Consider the following 19121-nt stretch of genomic DNA (forward strand, 5'->3'; position numbering starts at 1 on the left):
CAGCCAGGCACTATATTTGGACACTAGCACCCTGGGGACACTACCCTTACAAGCCGCCCTGGGGGCTGGAAGGAGGGCTTTCTTCTGCAGAGCACCCTCAGTCCCCCCATCAGGCCACTGCTCTCCGCCGCCCTGCCTGGCAACCTGCCTCCCTGATCCCATTGGATTCCGCAGGGACCCTGGGGCCCTCCTGAGGCAGCGGAGGCTGTGAGGTTGCTGGCTACGCTGGCACAGCGGGCAGCCTGAAACCCATGAAGGTGACCTCTGGGCAGGGTGGCACTCTCCCAGGGCATCTCACTATGTTACCAGGAGAGGGGACAGTGGCTGTGGCTTTGCTGTGCCCGACAGCTTCCCCTGAGCAGAAGGTCATGCCAGCCAACAGGGCAGTCTCTCACCCGGTTCCTGAGGGGCAGCCCTGACAGCAGGTGGAGGGCTGGAGCTGGGAGCCGATCCTCACCCACTGTTGGGGCTCACCCCCCAGGAACACGAGGGGCTACTCAGTGGACACACCACTGGCCCAGCACCAATTCAGTCCTCAGGCAGCAGCTGCTGAGCCAAAGTTAAATCTGGTTCTGAACTCCTTCGAGGTGCCAAGGTGCCCTCACTAAACTTTCCAAAGGAGAAGGACCATGGCCAAGACAGTGGCAGGAGCAGGCCACCCTTCCCCCCCCCCTGCCCCGGCCTTCCTGTGAACACCTGTCCATCCAGTAAGGGAGAACCTTCCAGACATCCGTGGGGGTTTCTCTGTGATTCAAAACCATCCTGGGACTCAAGCCTGGATTGGGGAGCAGCCCCAGGGCATCAGGATGGTGAAGACACAGAGAAATAAGTGTCACAGGGACCCTGCCGAACCTCAGATACACCTGGCTTCCAGGACTCCCCCCTGCTTGAGACAAACTGGAGGGGTGGGGTGAGGCAGCAGTCAGTCCCAGAAGGTCCTGGCTGCCCAGGGTCTGAGGACATGTATCTTGAGAGCTGCCCACAGGAAACACCCTCCCCTCCGCCCCACACAGTCACAGTCTCGGCCAGGTCCTGCCTGCCCCACACCTTCATCGTCCAGTCCCTTTCCAGTCCCCTGGCTCTAGCAACCTCCAAGCGACCACACCAGTAAGGAGGAGGTCATATTTACAAAATAAGTCAGTCTCCTCTGGGTCCCTGATAACATAATAAAAACTCCGAGATAATCGAACAACAGCCACACAAACTCCAGAAATCGAGGTTGTTCAGCATATACACTGAGTGGTCAGATTATTATGATCTCTGAACGCATAATAATCTGGCCACTCAGTGTATATCCTATATAATAAAAGGCTAATATGCAATTTATCCCCTCGACCAGGAGTTCGACCAGCAGGCAGGCTGGCCAACCGCCCATATCCCCTCCCCCTGGCCAGGCTGGCCGGACCCCACCCATGCACGAATTCATGCACCACACTCACACACACTGAGTGGCCAGATTATTATGTGTTCAGAGATCATAATAATCTGGCCACTCAGTGTACTTAGCATCCTGCTGAGCTGTCACTCAGCTACAAAGGCAATGAAAAGCTCTGTAAAAAATGTCTGAATTCTGGGAAGGCATTAATTGCATGGCTTATTTCTAGGTTCTACTTCGGAATAGTTGCCTGAATTTAAAAGCTACATGTCAAAGGGAAAGATGATGATAACAATAATAAGAGAAGCTTGAGTTATCAGCCTATTTGTAAAGATAAGTGACCGAGCCCTATGGGCCCAAGGGTTGTTACTGATACAAGCAGAACAGTGCAGTGTAAGAAATAAACCAAAATAGGCCACAGAAGGAAGAGCAGGTTTTAGAACATGAACTAAAATCAGTGAGGAGATGGGGTGGGGATGGGGGTTGAGAGAGACAGTCCTGCTCTTTCATCGAGGGCCAAGCATGTGGTTTCACAGTGTAAGGAAACCAACACAGGAGTCAGAACACCCGTGTTTCACATTTCAGGGTGAGTGAGTGAAAAGGGTGTGCCAATATGTTAACCTCATTTAAAAGATAAAGGCAAACACATCATGTTTTAACAGGAGGGAGAAAAGAGGGGTGGGGGGGGGGGGAAACAGTGTGGAAAGATAAAAATCAAGATCCCAAACAGAATGCCTAAAGATTGAAAATAAAGAACAAATACAATATAATTTCCTTTGTTACAAGGCTCAGCACTCTCCAGATGAAACAATAAAACAACATAGCAGTTTCTGAGAGAGATAATTAACACAGAATTACCTTCGAAGATTCAAAAGAATTAAGGGTTAACTTCAAGTAGTTAAAATACTGGGATTTCAATGTTAATATGAAGCAAAGAATAGCAAAACAAAAAAATATTAAACGTGATTAAGGAGACATTTAATGATATTTCACAGTTGATAGCAGCAGCATAACATGGAATCTAAATGCTATAAAAACAGCAGAATATATATACATAACAACCTGTTGGAAAAAGATACTAGAAATTATCTATCCTATCTAATAAAAGAGTAATATGCAGATTGACCATCACTCCAACACACAATATGGCTGCCCCCTTGTGGTCAAAGATCCTGCCCCCATGTGGACACAAGATAGCCACCACAAGATGGCCAGCAGGGGAGGGCAGTTGGGAGGCACCAGGCCTGCAAGGGAGGGCAGTTGAGAGGGACCAGGCCTGCAAGGGAGGGCAGTTGGAGGCGATCAACCCTGCAGGGGAGGGCAGTTAGGGGTGACCAGGCTGGCAGAGGAGGGAAGTTGGGGGCAAACAGGCTGTCAGGGGAGCAGTTAGGCATCAATCAGGCTGGCAGCAGAGTGGTTAGGGGGTGATCAGGCTGGCAGGCAGAAGCAGTTAGGGGCAATCAGGAAGGCAGGCAGGTGAGCAGTTGGGAGCCAGCAGTCCTGGATTGTGAGAGGGATGTCCGACTGCCAGTTTAGGCCCAATCCCACCTCAAGGGGTCCCAGATTGGAGAGGGTACAGGCTGGGCTGAGGGACACCCCCCCTCCGTGCACGAATTTCGTGCACCGGGCCTCTAGTATATATATAAAAGGCTAATATGCTAAATGTCTGACCGTCCAACTGGTTGCTATGATGTGCACTGACCACCAGGGGGCTGATGCTCAACACAGGAGCTGCCGTGATGCGCACAGAGAAACCTGGTGCCCAAAAAGCAACACTTGGCTTCCCCCAAGTGGGACACAGGCCCCACCACCACCCCAGAGCAACACCCCACCAAATCGTAGCCAACACTGCCAAGACCCCATGGTGCAAAATGTGGCCCACAGCCCAGCCCAGCCCAGCCTGAAAACAGTAGCTGTGGGTGCTGGGTAACGACATCACGTTTTTGTTGACATTCGAAGCCAAAATTGTCGACAGAATATGCCTGAAGACCAACCATTGCCACAGTGTACCTCTGAAACAGAAAGAAAGTGATGTTGTTGACAGAATATGTCTGAAGAACAGTCATTGACAACTACTACCAATACTGGTAGGAACTGCCTACATAGCGAAAATGTGGTAAATGACGACGCAATTATCGAACACAGTTGTGGTGGAATGACTATTACATGTCAATTTTGCCTATCCCTAAATTTCTCCAATGAAAAACCATCTGATGGAAAATTTACTCGATGTTGTAGCAAAGGCAAAGTTTGTCCAAATGATATAAATTTTCCAGAATACCCGGCATATTTAAAAAATTAATGATAAACGAAGATCCTGATAGTAAAAATTTCATGGAAAACATTCGTTGTTATATCATGTTGTTATTGTTTATTTATTAATCAATTTATATATTATTTTCATGTACATTTTACTAATTTTCTTTCATCTCTGACATTTCTATTATAGAGAAAGGGCAAATAGCGATATTAAAATATTTCTTCTAATTAATTTCCTTTCAATGTGCACAAATTCGTGCATCGGGCCACTAGTAAGAATATAATTAGAATTAGAGAATCTAATAGCCCATTATTGAGTACACAAAGCCTGGAAACACAGGAATGAGCTGAGTAACACACAGCGGATGCATGTTGTTTGGGTGGGAATTAGACAGAAATAGAAATAGACTCTAATGCATTATGTGTTAAACTAAGCATAACATGACAATGAACGTAGGAAATATCATTTAACATATGTTAGGATAATTGAGGTAGGGAGGAAATAAATTCTAATTCTTGTCTTAATGTAACTATGCACAATGTTAAGGAGATAAACATTATTCTAAAACACAGGGCAACTAAGTAGGAACAGAACATAATATTGTGGCCATATGACTCTCACAATTGCAACTACTGGATCTGTGGAGCAGACAGCCCTGTGACCAAATCACAGACCCGAGGAGTGAGGAGGCAGCGCGCCAAAACCGAATCACTAAGGAGCTAAAGCACGAAAAGCAAGCATCACTAAAACAGACACGAGTGACACATGAAGAGAAGACGGAGCAACATGACAAATGACTCATCTCTACAATATCTAAGAGTTTGTAAAAGAAGATGAAAAATACCCCCAATGACTCAGGAGACAGATAGCAAAGGTTATGAGCAGGTGATCTGCACTCCAGAAAAAAACAAGTTCCAACAGCTGCAGGAGAAAGCAGTTCGACCTTCCTAACAGCCAAGGCGGGCAGATGAGGCCAAAACAGGAGCTCTCATTTCAGCCTGCAAGAAACCCACCTCGACAAACTCAGTGCTCATGGACCCACGAACGAAAGAAACATTTCCATGGGTTTCTGGTCATAAAACTTCGTAAAATTCTTCGAAAGGGCAACTGGGCAAAACCTCTAAGAACCCTGGGATGTTCACGGCCTGTGCTATGTAGGTCCCTTGGCAAGAATTCTTCAATGAACGAGTCCAAAAAAGCAGTCAGCTACATGCACTGCAGTTCATTTACAATGGCAAAGCCTGGGAGGGGCTGAACATAAGTCGGACTGAGAAATCAGGACCCCTTCAGTGGCCTTCCTGCCCGGGAGCTGGCTGTCCACTCCTGGCCCCGGCTGTGAAGGCAAACTCACCTTGCCTTTCTACCCATAAGGAGTGTATTTGTAAGAAGGCGTGTTCTCCCTGTTTTCACTGAGACAAGAAGCCAGGAGAAGAGGGAGCTCGGACCTAAGACACACCTGGCCCAGGAGCTGTGCACAGTGTCCAGGCTTAAGTCTCAGAAGACCCTGGGGGGAAAGGTGTCCACAGACTGCAGGGGGAAGGCTTCCCCCAAGAGGACAAGAGTGTCCCTGGCCCCGTGTGCTTGGGAGAGGGCCACCCATGGAAGGATGGGTCCTGGGAGAGGCTGGAACGGCCTTATTGAGCAGGAGGAGTGCTGGGCCGAAGGTCAGCCTGAGGAGGGGCATCTGCTCTCGTCCCCTACCTGGCTGACCCCACCGCACACAAACCACAACACAGAGACGCTGCACACCAGAGCACAGCTTCATCACCACTGCCTTCTGTGCCACCACCTGCTGCCCTGCCCTTTCCCTGGGACAGTCCCAGGAGGGCAACTTCGACGCGTGAGCACGCCTGACCTGCCTCCCTGGACAGTGAAGTCCCGTGTGCGTAGCCTGGACAGCTCTGGGGTTTCCATGCTGCTGGGGGCAGGGTGGCAGCAGTGTGTCCACGAGGGGGCTGGGAGCGGAAGGCGCTGTGCAGAGCCTCCCCCTCGTCACCAGGATGTGGTCCACCTGCCTGCTCTTCCTTCTACTCGTGCCAGGATCTGCTTAGTGCCGCTTGCTTCTGACCTTTTACATTCTGACGCGGAGGCTTGATTTCATCCCCAAACTGAGGTTGCAAAATTGCAAAACAGGGCAGTTAGTAATCTGATGGGAAAAGACATCCCGGCAGGCTTGAGCGCAGTTCCCAATGTGTCTGGGGCAGTGTCTGTCCTCTCCCAGGGCCAGGGAGACACACAGCACTGGGGATAAAGGGAAGCTGAAGCCCTTGGGCGTGGAAAAGGGGAGCTTGCACCTTCCCCCTGGCTTCCAGTGTCCCCCCACCACAAAGGGTTCCTGGCTGTAGGTCTCTGCAGAGCATTTCTGAAAAAGGGAAATAGGGTTCATCCTCCAACCCCCCCCAGCTCAGCAGGTGGGCATCCACAGACTCTCTGGGGATCATGCTCAGAACTCACCGTGGGGCAGGAATGCCACTTCCAGGCCAACCCCAACTGAAGGGCTGCGGCTGCCCCAAGGGCCGCCAACCCCCCGCAAAAGAAAGACAGCTCCCCAGCAAGAGGGACACAGCAAGGGGGCACTTTCTGGAGGGGTGACCATGGAGCTGGCACTGGGCGGGGCTGGGAGTAATCGGAGGACCTACCGCTCTGACTCCTCCTGCAAGCTGGGAGCACCCTTCCTGGAAGGGGCTGGAGTGAGGTCCTCCGCACACCAGCCTGCACAGGGCGTGTGGGTAGCTGTCCTAGCCCCTCCCTGAACACCTAAGAGGCCAAGGTCAGCCACCAGATTTCTGTGCACCTGGGACTGAGGGTGTGAGCCTGGGCTCTGGAGACCCCAGGAGGATCCTCCTTCCAGGTGCGCACTGGGGTGGAGAGTGGGTGTCAGCACCAGAACCTCCCGACAAGAATGTGGCCCAAGCACTCGTGGGCTCAGGGCTGGTTCCAAGGCAGATGCCTGGAGGAGCAAACCCGCGAAGGAGCCGCAGGCAGGTGTCCCTGTGGGGCAGGGGCCACGCTTGGGCGGAGCTCTGGGGCCCAGCCTGCTGAGCACCGGTCATGGCCCATGCTGAGACCTGGGGAGGGGGGGCTGAGCACAGCAGGACCCGGGGAGGGTGACAGCCACTGCCCCAGGGGGACCACCGTGGTTGAAGAAGATGCCTCCCTCTCAGTTCCTGTTGGAATTCAAACCAAAGCAGCTGTTGCAAAGATGCTGCTGAGTTCTGACCAATTTCCGGACTTGACTCTTGACAGGGACACAAAGAACACTGAGACCCCGCCTCAGTGAACAGGCATCTGGAAACAGCGTCAGGCTTGGTGCTCACGACAGAGGTAACTGCTCTGGAGCCAGCACGCTGCACTTAGTTCTGGGTCCTTCCATTGACGCCCTGTGCAGACTCGCCGCCTCGTAACTGGCCGTTCCTCGGGCCAGGCTGGGGGGCTCTTCACGGCCCAGCTTGGGGTGAGCTGGGCGGAGGCAGTCCCCAGGCAGCAGGCCGTGGAGACCTGGGCCCGGGAACCCTGCACAGTGTGACCAAAGCTTCGGAGCTGAGGCCACGCGGCAGCACTGACAAGCCCGGGAGCTTCAGGGTCGAGAGAAGGGGGGCACCAGGAAGGCGCGGAGGGAAAGGTGGGCTCTTTGGGGCTCACTGAACGCTGAAGACTGGGCTGCCTCTGACAGGGTTCCTGCCCGGGGTGGCGCCTCCGAGCCCGCAGCTGGGCAGGAAGAGGAGGAGCCGCCGGGCCGCCCATCTCTAAATCACCCCGCATTTCCTGTCTTGGGGAGAAAACCCCGATATGTGGTCACTTTAAAACCAACCATCTCCTCGCTGAGTTCCCATTTTTGAGATTCTTCTCTTTCCTTGTTCCGCTCTTTCTCTCCTCCTGACACCCACAGGGAGGTTTCTGGACATGAGAGTCTGGATGACACATTGTTCCTTAATCTCCACAGCTCCCCAAATTAGATTGTATTCCCAGTTAATACATTCAATTACGTTAAATTTCCATTAGCAAACCCGGGCTGCAGTGAATGAGCTCACCCCGGACATGATGACTCGTCTGGTGCACAGAGCCGACCCACCCTGCTGAACCCTTGCCCTGCAGCGACCTGGTGCAGGGACCTGGGCAGCGAAGGGCAGATAGAAAAGGGCTCAAGAGGAGACCTGGAGCCAGGCTCATGACCAGGGCCTCCGTCCAGGGCTGCGGGAGAGCCCGGCACCCATTTCAACAAGGAACCACGCTGGACTCCCGTCACTGGGTGCGCAGTGACGGTGACAAACCTCCCAATGCAAAAGCCAGCAGGCCCTCCGTCCCATGGCAGGTCACTCAAGGGTGTCCACCGTCCTCGCGTTGGAACACGGCCCGAGTGCTCTCACCAGCCCTTGCTTTCACTGGAGGTATTTCTACCTCCGAGCAACGATGCCCAGTGCTGCTCAGGAGAACGGAATAAGCCCACACTGCTGAGCCATGTCCCAAGGGGGGCGGGGCAGTCACGGGCCCCCTCTGTCCGGTTTGACGTAGGAGGTAGAGCCGTGTGGCCCCAGCAGCCCCTCCGCGCCCCACAGGGGAGCTTCTCCCCTCCCCATGCACCTGCAGAAGTCACCTGGCTCTCATTTATCCGTGCCACTTAGTGGGAAGGTAAGTCTCCTCTGACGGGCAGCTGTTGTTAAACCAGAAGCTTCCTTCTGGCGTTTCCAGGGCCACTGCAGCCCAGCCCAGCCCTGGGACAGCGACGACCTCAAGCAGCAGGCACTGGGTGGCCCTGGCTCTGGAGTTCCTGCCCTCACCCTCAGCCTGTCCTGAGCCCCAGGTCCTAACAGCTGTCCACTTCTGCTTGCTGGGCTGCTGCCTCCCACCCCCACAGCCTTAACTGCACTTGGCTCCGGCAGGGTCTTCCCCAGCACATGCGCCCTTTGTCTGGCATCTGCCTGCCTCGCCGTCCTCCAGCCCCACTGTCTGGTTCTCTGCCTGTCCGTCCCCCACTTAGGGGCCCTGCTCCCCTGTTGGACACTGTGCTCCTAACATGGCCACGCCCTCCCGCCCATTCAGGCGGCTCCTCCACCGCTCGCTGGGCCTCCTTTCGGGCCTCTTCTCTTCATCTTCCTTCCAGTCATTTGGACCATCCTGTCCCCGCCAAAAGCCCAAGACCCTGGATGGTTAGCCCAGGGTTCGAGCGCCAGGCAGGCTTCGTATCCCAATGCAAGTGGCCCTCACCAGCCTGGTGGTCCTTGGCAGGGGCTGAGGCAGCCAGCGGAGGCCAGCACCCACTTCGCAGAGAGCCACACTGATATAAAGACAGGGCATCCCCACACCTCCTGAGAGTCAGGGGAACCACCTCTCACCTTTGGGGAGTGTCAGAGCTGGGACTTCGGATTCAAAGACCCCTAACCCGCTGTGACCCTGGGCAGATGAAGTGGGGGTGACGATAGTTCTGACTCCTCCTGAGGCTGCCTCGTACTTAAAGGAGGTAACGTATGTCTGGAGCTTATGCCCCGCACATAGTACGTGCTCAGGAAATGCCAGCTTTGCGAACTGACCATCTTGGAACGAGGTAAGTGGTAACTAAGTAAACTGAGTAGGCGGGGCAGACCCATGGCTGGTTCCGGAGGAGAAAGCCATGTTGCAGATGCAGGGAACGTGAGGAAGTTTGAAAGGGACTGTGTGTAAAGGTGCACAGGGCGGCTCAGTGCAGAACAAAGATGGACTCGGAAACAAAAACCGGGGCGTGATGGGCTTTTGAATAAACAGGACAAGTGTGCGGAGCCTCTGGGGAAAGACAGCCGGCCTCAGAGTTCACACTGCACAGCAGGGTAAGCTCCTGGCAGGCCCAGGCCTCAGCTGGGACACCAAAACCACACGAGCTCGAGAAGAAAATGTGGGTGGCTTCCTCTTGAACCTGGGTGTAGAGAAAGGCCTTTCAACTATGACTCCAATCCAGAGGTGACGAGAGATTGGTGCACAGGACCGAGGAACAAAATAATGTGGCAACGAAAATACCAAAGAGTCGAAAAACAACTGACTAACTGGGAGAAAATATGTAACACATGCTGCAGCCAAAGGCCAGAAGCCTCCTCTAACATGAACTCTTTAAAAAGGGCCAGAAAACGGATGGAAATGGGAAAGACAGGCACAGTCAAGTCTCAAAAGCATATGTGTGGCCCTTAACGTATGGAAGATGTTCAGATCCACTCATAAATTAGAGAGATGCAAATGAACGCACGACTGAGAGACCATTTCTCCTTCATCAGACGGTGAAAGTTCAGAAGTATGGAAACCCAGTCTCGGTGAGGCTGTGGGAACCAGCCCCTCCCACCCCCGCCCCCGGCTGCTGGGAGGAACCTGGTGCAGCCTTCCTGCGGCAACGTGTTGGACCTCAATGACACGTGCTCTCACTGTAGACCCAGCAACCCCACTTTTAGGTCTCGACCCTGCAGACACAGTTCCAACAACACCAAAAGGCACGTGCACAAGGTCATTCATTCAACACTACCAACGCTGCCTAAAACTGGGAAGTACTGTTAAAACCTGTGTCCCTTGTTAGGAAAGTGGTTAAAAAACTGAGCACATTGGGGTATTACTCAGATGTAAGAGTGAATGAGAAGGCTATGCACTGATAAGGTCTGATTTGGCTTTAGGAGGAACCAAGATGGCGGCATAGTTAAACAACTAATCTGCTGCCTCACACAACAATTTCAAAAACACAACTAAAAGACAAAAACGTCTACCACCCAGAACCACGGGAAAGCTGGCTGAGTGGAAGACTGACAACTAAGAACAGAAAGGAGCACAATCGCTGAAAAGCTGAGGTACGGAGGCACGCGAATCGGGCCGGCGGCGGGCGGCTGGGTGCGCTTCAACCCGCAGGGAGACAAGCTCCCGATCACTCTGAAATCCAGTTTCTGGGGACACTCGGGGGACCCAGACACCTATGGGGAGAAGCTGGACTCTCGGCCATCGGGTCGGAAAGTGAGAGTGACTTTTTTGCGGTGGTGCGCCCAGCAATCATTGTTTACTGCGCTGGAGCACGGGGCGCAGGGACTTGGAAACGTGGAAAGGCAGAGACGGCTGACGGCAGCCATCGCCGTTGGCCACGCCCCAGCCTAGTGACGCCCTGAGACCCCGCCCAGCCCTGAGGCCCCGCCCTGAGGCCCCGCCCCGCACATTCTACAAACCTGCCCAGGCTCCACACAGCGGCTTTTACATATAAATGGCCTGTTCTGTGGCAGCTTAACCAACTGCAGCTCCAGTCAGACTGCTCCAAAACCGCCCAAGCAAAGGAGGAGAAAACTAGACCTTGCTGTAGCTCCTGCTGGGGAACACACAGTACACAAGGGTACACCAAGAGTGTCCACCTCAAGTAATTGGGAGGCTGACCCGTTGAACCAATAGGACACCTAGTACACAAAACTACCCTACCAACTCAGGGAAGCAGAGAATATGAGAAGGCAAGGAAACAGATCACAAACCAAAGAAATGGAGGAAAATAAGCGATTGGACATAGAGTTCAAAACTACGGTTATAAGGTTTTTCAAGAATTTCATGGAAAAGGCTGATAAATTCCATGAGGACCAACTAGAAATTAAACATACACTGACTGAGATAAAAAATATTATACAGAGACCCAAAAGCAGACTAGAGGATTGCAAGAATCAACTCAAAGATTTGGAATACAAAGAGGCCAAGGACACTCCTCCAGAGAAGCATGAAGAGAAGAGAATTCAGAAAGTTGAAGATAGTGTAAGAAGCCTCTGGGACAACTTCAAGCGAACCAACATCAGAATTATGGGGGTACCAGAAGAAGAGAGAGAGCAAGATGCTGAAAACCTATTTGAAGAAATAATGAACGAAAACTTCCCCCACCTGATGAAAGAAATAGACTTACAAGTCCAGGAAGCGCACAGAACCCCAAACAAAAGGAATCCAAAGAGGACTACACCAAGACACATCATAATTAAAATGCCAAGAGCAAAAGACAAAGAGAGAATCTTACAAGCAGCAAGAGAAAAACAGTTCGTTACCTACAAGGGAGCTCCCATACGATTATCAGCTAATTTCTCAACAGAAACCATGCAGGCCAGACGGGAGTGGCAAGAAATATTCAAAGTGATGAATAGTAGGAACCTACAACCAAGACTACTCTACCCAGCAAAGTTATCATTCAGAATTGAAGGGCAGATAAAGACCTTCACAGATAAGAAAAAGCTAAAGGAGTTCATCACCACCAAACCAGCATTATATGAAATGCTGAAAGGTATTCCTTAAAAAGAGGAAAAAGAAGAAGAAAGATAAAAATTATGAACAACAAATACATATCTATCAACAAGTGAATCTAAAAGTCAAGTGAATTAAAAATCTGAGGAACAGAATAAACTGATAAACTTATTAGAATCAGAGGCATAGAATGGGAGTGGATTGATAATTCTCAGGGGGAAAGGGGTGTCTGTGTGGGGAGTATGGGAAGAGACTGGACAAAAATCATACACCTATGGATAAGGACAGCGGGGGGGGGGAGGTAAGGGCAGAGGGGGGGTGGGAACTGGGTGGTGGGGAGATATGTGGGGAAAAAGGAGAAACAATTGTAATCTGAACAATAAAGATTCATTAAAAAAAAAAAGAACAACAACAAAAAAAATAAAAAACACTGCTTTAAAAAAAAAAAGATAAGGTCTGATTTATAGGATATACTGTCAGGTGAAAAAAAGTGCAAGAAGAGAATCTAATCTAATAATAGACAAATATGTAAATTGACCGAACCTTCGCTACACCTAAGCCACGCCCACCAGTCAAGCCACGCCCACCAACCAATCAGGACGAGTATGCAAATTACCTGAACAAAGATGGCGGCTAATTTGCATATCAAGACAGTGTCAAAAGAAGCCAAGAGCTGCAGAAGGGAGTAAAGCTTCGAAGAAGCAAGCAAGCCAAGGGGGCGGGGGGGGGGGAGGAGAAGGGAGGAGCGAAGTCAGGGCCGGGGGCGAAGGGAAAAGCAGGCGGGCTGGAGGAGAAGGCAGGGCGGGCGACAAGGGCGGAGCGGAGGTGGGGCCGGGGGCGAAGGGAGGAACGGAGGCGGGGCGGGGTAGAGTGCAGCAGGAAATCCTATTGCAGGATTTTTCCTGCAACAGGAACGCTAGTCTATAGTATAATGTACTTCATGTTACAAAGAGGGGGATATAGAAAAAATGGTTACACCTACTCATTTGTGCAAAAGAAATACAAGAAGGAAAGGCAGAGTGAACAAGACTGGTTACACAGCAAGTGGGTGGGGATGTGGGGAAGAATGGGCCACATGGGGCTGGGGAGTGGGGATGAGGGGCAGAGGCACCTCTCTGAGCCTCCCTTTGAGTGTAGCTCTGATGCTAGACACCCCAAGGGGATGGTCTGCTTTCCGTGTCAAACTGCCCACACCGTGGTCCCCAGTTACTCAGTCAAACATGGCCTCGGGTGTCCGGAGATGGCTCACAGCTACAGTAAGTTGGCTTTGAGAAGATGATCTTTGATAATGTGGGTGGGGCCTCACCCGAGTTAAGAAATTCTGCCTCAAGGCTGCAGTACACACACCGGACTTGCCAGACGCCACCATCTCGTAAAACAATTCCTTGAAATAAATACTGTTATAGACAGCATTCCCTATACCAGATTTAAAGGGGAATTCACCCACGTTCTCATGGAGCATGCTTGCATGGTTCCCTTGGTTACATCTAAGTCCCTGGTATGAATATGTGTGATCTATATCTATATCTGAGTCTATATCTCTATCTATTGTCTATATGTCTGTACCTGTATCTACATCTATCTATCTACTATCTATCTATCTAGCAATCTATCTACCCATCTCGGCTTCTAAACACCGTTCTTTAACCAAAGGAGCCAGGGCTTCTTGGAGAAGGGGCTGATTCCAGGGCTGGGGCAGGAACTGTACAAGAGCAGCCTGGACCATCTCCGTGACACCTAAGGAACTGCCCCCAAAAGGACACAAGAGCGCTCTAATGGCTGAAGCTGGGACAATTTAAGAAACTTGTGAGGACAGTGGACTCATCAGATAATCCAGGATCACCTCCCACCTCAAGGTCAGCTGGTGAGCAACCTTAGTTCTGCTGCATTTGCTTCCCCTTTGCCATGTCATGTAACATGTCATGTCATGTAACATGTCATGTAATGCAACATCTGTCATGTACTGACGCTGCAACAAGTCATGCAATGTAACATATGCTATGTAATGTATAATGATGCTGTTAGAATAAGAAGCTTTTGCTCCTTGCTCCCTCAATTATCTTGTTTTTTTAAAAAACTGTTTTTTAAAATGGTTTTTATTGACTTTAGAGAGAGAGACACACACAGAGATAGAAACATCAATTGGCTGCCTCCCGCATGCACCCCCACCAGAGATTGAATTCAAAATCTGGGCATGTGCCCTGACCAGGAATCAAACCGGAGACCTTTCGGTGCATGGGATGACGCTCAACCAACTGAGCCACATCAGCCAAGGCTTGATTTTATTTTTAAATAAAAGGAATTTCCTGGCCCCCTCACCCCACCCCATGCTTCTATTTCTGGCTGTGTCGCCACTGGGCTCTGGTGACGGACAACGCTCCTGGGCCTGAGTGACAATCATTCCTGTTTGGAACTAGCCACTGGTGGCTTCTGTTTCGAGTAACGTCACCACGGCTTCTGTGGGAACATCTCTAGCGTTATCCCGTCTTCTGCCAGGTGACAGCCTGCAATTGGCTGACAAACCCACGATCACTCCCACAGAGCGGGGGCAGGGCACGCGACCAGGGGCCCCAGAGAGAGCACGGCCTCTTCCGTGGGTCACAGTGACAGACAACCTTTGACTTAAACTAAACAAGTCACTCTGCCCAGGCACAGGCCAATCTGCCTAAAGAACAAGTGGTTCTGATTTTTAACACCCTGCCCTGCCCCCAATTTCTCACCTGCGGTTAATTTTTCAGTTTAGAAAATGAGACCTTGAAGGACAAGAATGAGGGGACCCCACCATCCCCAAGGCTCCCGCCTCTTCACACCAAGTTCTGCTCAGGCTCCAGAGATTCTGGCCCAGGAGCAGAGAAGCCTCGACCTCTTTGAGGGGAGAGGGAGGCAGTGGATGCACCCCGTGGGGTGGGAAGAGGGGCGTTTTGGTAGAAGGACTGAGTCACGAAAGGGAAGGCTCAGTGCCTGCTGTCCTCTGTGGGGTGCCAGGGCCACCCCTCCAAGGACAGCCTCCCTGTGACTCCAGGGGGCTCCTAGCCACGAACTGGCGGAAGGACAGCCTTGGCCTGACCATGGGGACCAGGGGAACCAGTAGGGACATCCCTGCAACCCAGTGCCTGCCAGACTCGGCCACGAGGCCCCTGGGCACTGGGCCGTGCTCTCCATGGTCCCCAGACACCTGCATGGGCTACGGGAATCTACGGCTGGACACGGCCCTAACCGGACGCTCCGTCTCCTGCTGCCTTGAGGACCCCTGTACAGGATCCCAGGTCATCACGGACCTCCTGCCCCTCATTGTCTGCACTTACCTGTCACTGGCCCCTCCTTCCCCCTCATCCGTCCCCACCCATAACCACAGCCTGTCCGTCACCCTGGGCTGTGGTGAAGAACCCTCACCAAGCCCTGTGTCCCCAAGGTCCCCCCAGCCACGTCCCTCCCGCCAGGAGACACACTCGACTCACGCGATGGTCTTGCCCCAGTCACACCACAGCGTCCTACCGATGGCCTCCATGTCCACCTTGAACGGGGGGAGGCAGACCTCCTGCAAGATGGCATGGTGGTCGACGTCCCGGCAGGCGGCGGCCACGAAGAGGTGATGCACTGCAAGGACAGTGTGTGGGGACTGTTACCCTCCGGCCTCGTCCCCGCCCGCCCTCCCCTGCATTTCCACCCTCCTTCCCTGCAGGCCCGGGCTCTTCCGTCTGACACATACACATCTATCTAGGGCTCCCATCCCAGAGGCACCTGGGGGGCTGCCATGGGGTCTCACTTGTCCCGAGAGTGCGATGTGCAGGGGTACCGGGCACAGGGTCTGACACGCATGCACTATTTCATCCTCACTCAGCTCCTGACATGTCCCCAATGCCTCCACTTCACAGATGTGGAAACCGAGGCAGCGAGAATGATTGCTGGCGCTGGACCCAGGCTCCTCACCCATGATGCCATGGTGCCACCAGGCCTGTCCATTGAGTGACGAGGAGGAGGAATTGCCTGTGGTGGTGGTAGGGACACAGCAGGACAGGGTGCTGTCCCAGGGCAGGTGGGGACCTGGCTGCACCACCAGCCCAGACTGGCTCACCACCCCCCGGAGCCCCGGCTCCCGCCCCGTGTCTGATTTTTACCGGTTATAAATAAGCTGACAACTGTGGCATGACGTGTCCTACCCTCCTGCCATGATTAACACTCGATCAAAAATGAAAACTGTTGGTCAAGCAGCGCACTGCTGATTGAGTTCACTGGAGGCTGCTTGGGTGGAGGCGGGGCAGGCCGGCCAGGGACCCCCGGGCCGCACCCTAGGTCTCCTCTTCCTCTTCAGGCCCAAGGTCTGCTTTGTCCCCTCTCGGTGGGGCAGGCAGGCGGTGTCCTTCCAAGATTCCTTTGGGGTGAGGCCCCCAGGCTGTGCTGGTCCTCTGCCCTAAGGAAGCCCACCTGTGGGACAGGTGAAGTGCCAGGGCTCCTGGGTAGCTCAGGAGGCTCAGACACCGAATGCAGGAAGGAACTCTAAGCCACCCGTCCAGCCTCATCCGAGGACAGCCTCTCTGATGGTTCCCACCCCCTCACTGCCCCAGGACCCGCCCTGTCTCCCTACCAGGTCGCTTTTCCCTGCAAACCCCAGACCCAAAGGTCCCCCTCCCCTGCCCCTTCTCCCCCCTCCTTCCTCCTCTTCCATCTGCTCTCCCTCCCAGTCTCAGGTCTCACGGCCCAGCCCACTTCCTCAGCGCCTCATTTGGGTGGTAGAACATTTCCTTCTTTTCTGAGGACCTTTTGTGCTACCCTGTCACCTCCCCCTCGTTTCTGATACATGTCCGTCCTCCCGGCAGCTCTGCATGTTAATATGCGTCAAAAGAACAAGATGGCAACACCCAACTTCATTCTGTGTGGGCGTGAGGCGGGCGCCTGCGACTGACCCACAGAGGTCCGGAGCTCGGAGGACCCCTCCTGTCTGGAAGGGCTGGTTGTAGGGAGAATGAAGACAACCACACATCTCAGCCAGGGCTCTCTGCAGCAAGGAACAGAGCCATTCGGCTGACACGACATTGAACAGACCGTCACAAGGATGCTCGTGGCTCCCAAGTTCCTAGAAGGGCAGATGGTCCAGCAGAGCCAGCCGCCAGGGCAGGGCAGGGCACCTCTACTGGTCACCAGCAGGGAGTGCTGGTGTTGAGGGACAGGAGTGCTGCTGTCCCCTCCACCTGTCCCTGGTCCCTCCCAGTGCATTCTGGTCATTTTCTCCCTGCGACCTCTGGGCCACAGAGCACAGCCCTGCCCCTACCCCACTGGCCTGCCCTGTCTGGCAGCCTCAGTGCTCACCTTAGAGCAGGACCTTCCCCAGTCCCTGGCCTTGACCCTGGCAGGGCTCTGAGCTGGTCCCCCTGAATGCTGCATCTCTCACCTCTGCCTCCCCAGGGTGGGACCCTGCTCTCTGGGGATGGAGACCCCACTTCCCTCCCTGCCTTGGGGGAGCCAGAATGGTGAGGCTGGCTGGCTGCTGGGGAGCCTGAAACCATAGTGGTTTAGGTGCAGGAGAACAGCTCACTTCTCTTAACCAGCCGGATGCAGTTTCTTCCGCCAGAAAGAGGGATAGTATTACAGTTTAAAGCTGAATAACATTGCCCAGAGTTTTAAAGCCAACGGTTTGGATTCCATTCCTGTGAGATTGCAAATTGATTCATTCATCATGGCTTCGAAGGCCGTGAGCAGACCACTCATTCCGTGAGTCAGGACAGGAGCTGTCAGGCACACGCACCACCGGGAATTCAGAGACAGGGCCCCTCTGTCCACAGCAGGAAACCGCCCCTGAGATGAGGACACGGGCGGAGGAAGGCAGGGGGATCCCTTAGCACAGTGACAGGCAGGACTGCCGGCTCCCCCCAGCACAGCTGCATGGAGACCTTGGACACCCGGGTTTCTAAGGAGAGATGAGGGCCCAGCAGTGCGACCCGAGTGGGCCTCACTTTAAGCCGCCCAGTCTGTCTGCACAGGCGGCAGGAGGGCCGTCCTGCTGCGGCTGATTCCACGTTTGCAGAGAGAACCACCGAACTCCCATCGTCCTCCTTCTAGAGCTGGGGGGAGCCCGGTGACGGTGCGGGAGGAGCTGGGGGAAGGGCCCTCCACTGGGAGGCCCGCTGGTCAGAGTGACCAGTCTGGGGGCTAAAAATAGGGCCTCCCCTTTGGTGCCCGTGAACTGGGGTGGGGAGCAGCCCAGGTGCCTGCACCCTGACCTTCCAGGCAGCACAGAGGAGGCCACACAGGCTCCTGCAGGCCTGTTCCCCTCTTGGCCACAGTTTCTTTGTTGGAGAAGTGGGACAGCTGCCCCCACTTCTCTTCTCACCCCCTCCCCCCGTGAACTTACAGGCTGCTTTCCAGAGGATTCAGTTTAGGGATCCCGCCTAAAAATGAGCGGCCCACCCCTGTGAGGTTTCCGTGTGAGCCACCCTCAGCAACTCACAGAGCATTCGGGCCCCTGGGGTCCAGCAGGGACAAGGGGGAGGGTGCTGGGGAGAGGGGAGGAAGGGAAGGTGACAAAGTTCGCAGGACACTTTCAAAGGTGGTGGATATAGATTCGCGCAGTCTTGAGTCCACACAGGTGCACACGTATGTCAGAACCCTCCAGGTTGTACACTCTAATATATTCAGTTATTCCATGTCAAATACCTCAATAAAGCTGTTTAACAATGAACGTGAAGGAAATATCAAGAGTGGGCTCTCTCTGAGTGGTGTCATATGGGTGATCTTTATCTTCTGCCTTTTGTTCCCCTGTATTGTCCACAAGTTAAAAAACCATACACTTTATAAGCTACTATCTCTGTATTCTGTGCACATCTTCCCCTAACCCTTCGGAGAAAGCCTTGCTCGGCAGGTGCTGGCTCAGCTGCGAATCATTTTCCGCTCACCCTGCCAGGCCCTCGGGGTGAGAACCACCACTTCCAACACCCCCTGGTTCCTGCCACCCCCCCAGGAGCCAAATCCCCAGGAAGCCGCGCGCCTGCCTGTTACTGAGGGCCCCAGAGAACGATGTAAACAGAACTCAGTTTGAGCATGTTGCCCTCAATCTTCCTCAGCCTGCTCTGAAAAAGGAAAACCAAAAACAAGACGACGACAAACTGAAAAAACAAAAAGTACATGCGGTAAAAACTCCTACTCAACTGTCAAGGCCTGGTCAACCCCCATCTCCTCCGCCCCGCTCTCTGACGGTCAGCGTCACGCATGTTGCAAACCTTCCTTAGCCCACGTAGACCTGAGCCAACAGTCTCCCGGCCATCACCTGTTTTTGGTCCTCCTGGTCCG

The 19121-nt window shown here is 53.3% G+C and overlaps 1 protein-coding gene across 1 annotated transcript in view; it reads right to left on the bottom strand.

Annotated features, from left to right (window-relative positions):
• The window catches only part of RAMP1 (receptor activity modifying protein 1), a 36579-nt gene that overhangs the window by 9442 nt on the left and 8016 nt on the right, over nucleotides 1-19121 (bottom strand). The window contains exon 2 of the mRNA XM_028140710.2: nucleotides 15296-15434. Within this exon, the coding sequence (XP_027996511.1) occupies nucleotides 15296-15434 (139 nt within the window). The remainder of the gene's footprint in view (nucleotides 1-15295; nucleotides 15435-19121) is intronic.

Source organism: Eptesicus fuscus, chromosome 11, assembly GCF_027574615.1.
Source record: "Eptesicus fuscus isolate TK198812 chromosome 11, DD_ASM_mEF_20220401, whole genome shotgun sequence".
Lineage (NCBI taxonomy): Eukaryota > Metazoa > Chordata > Mammalia > Chiroptera > Vespertilionidae > Eptesicus > Eptesicus fuscus.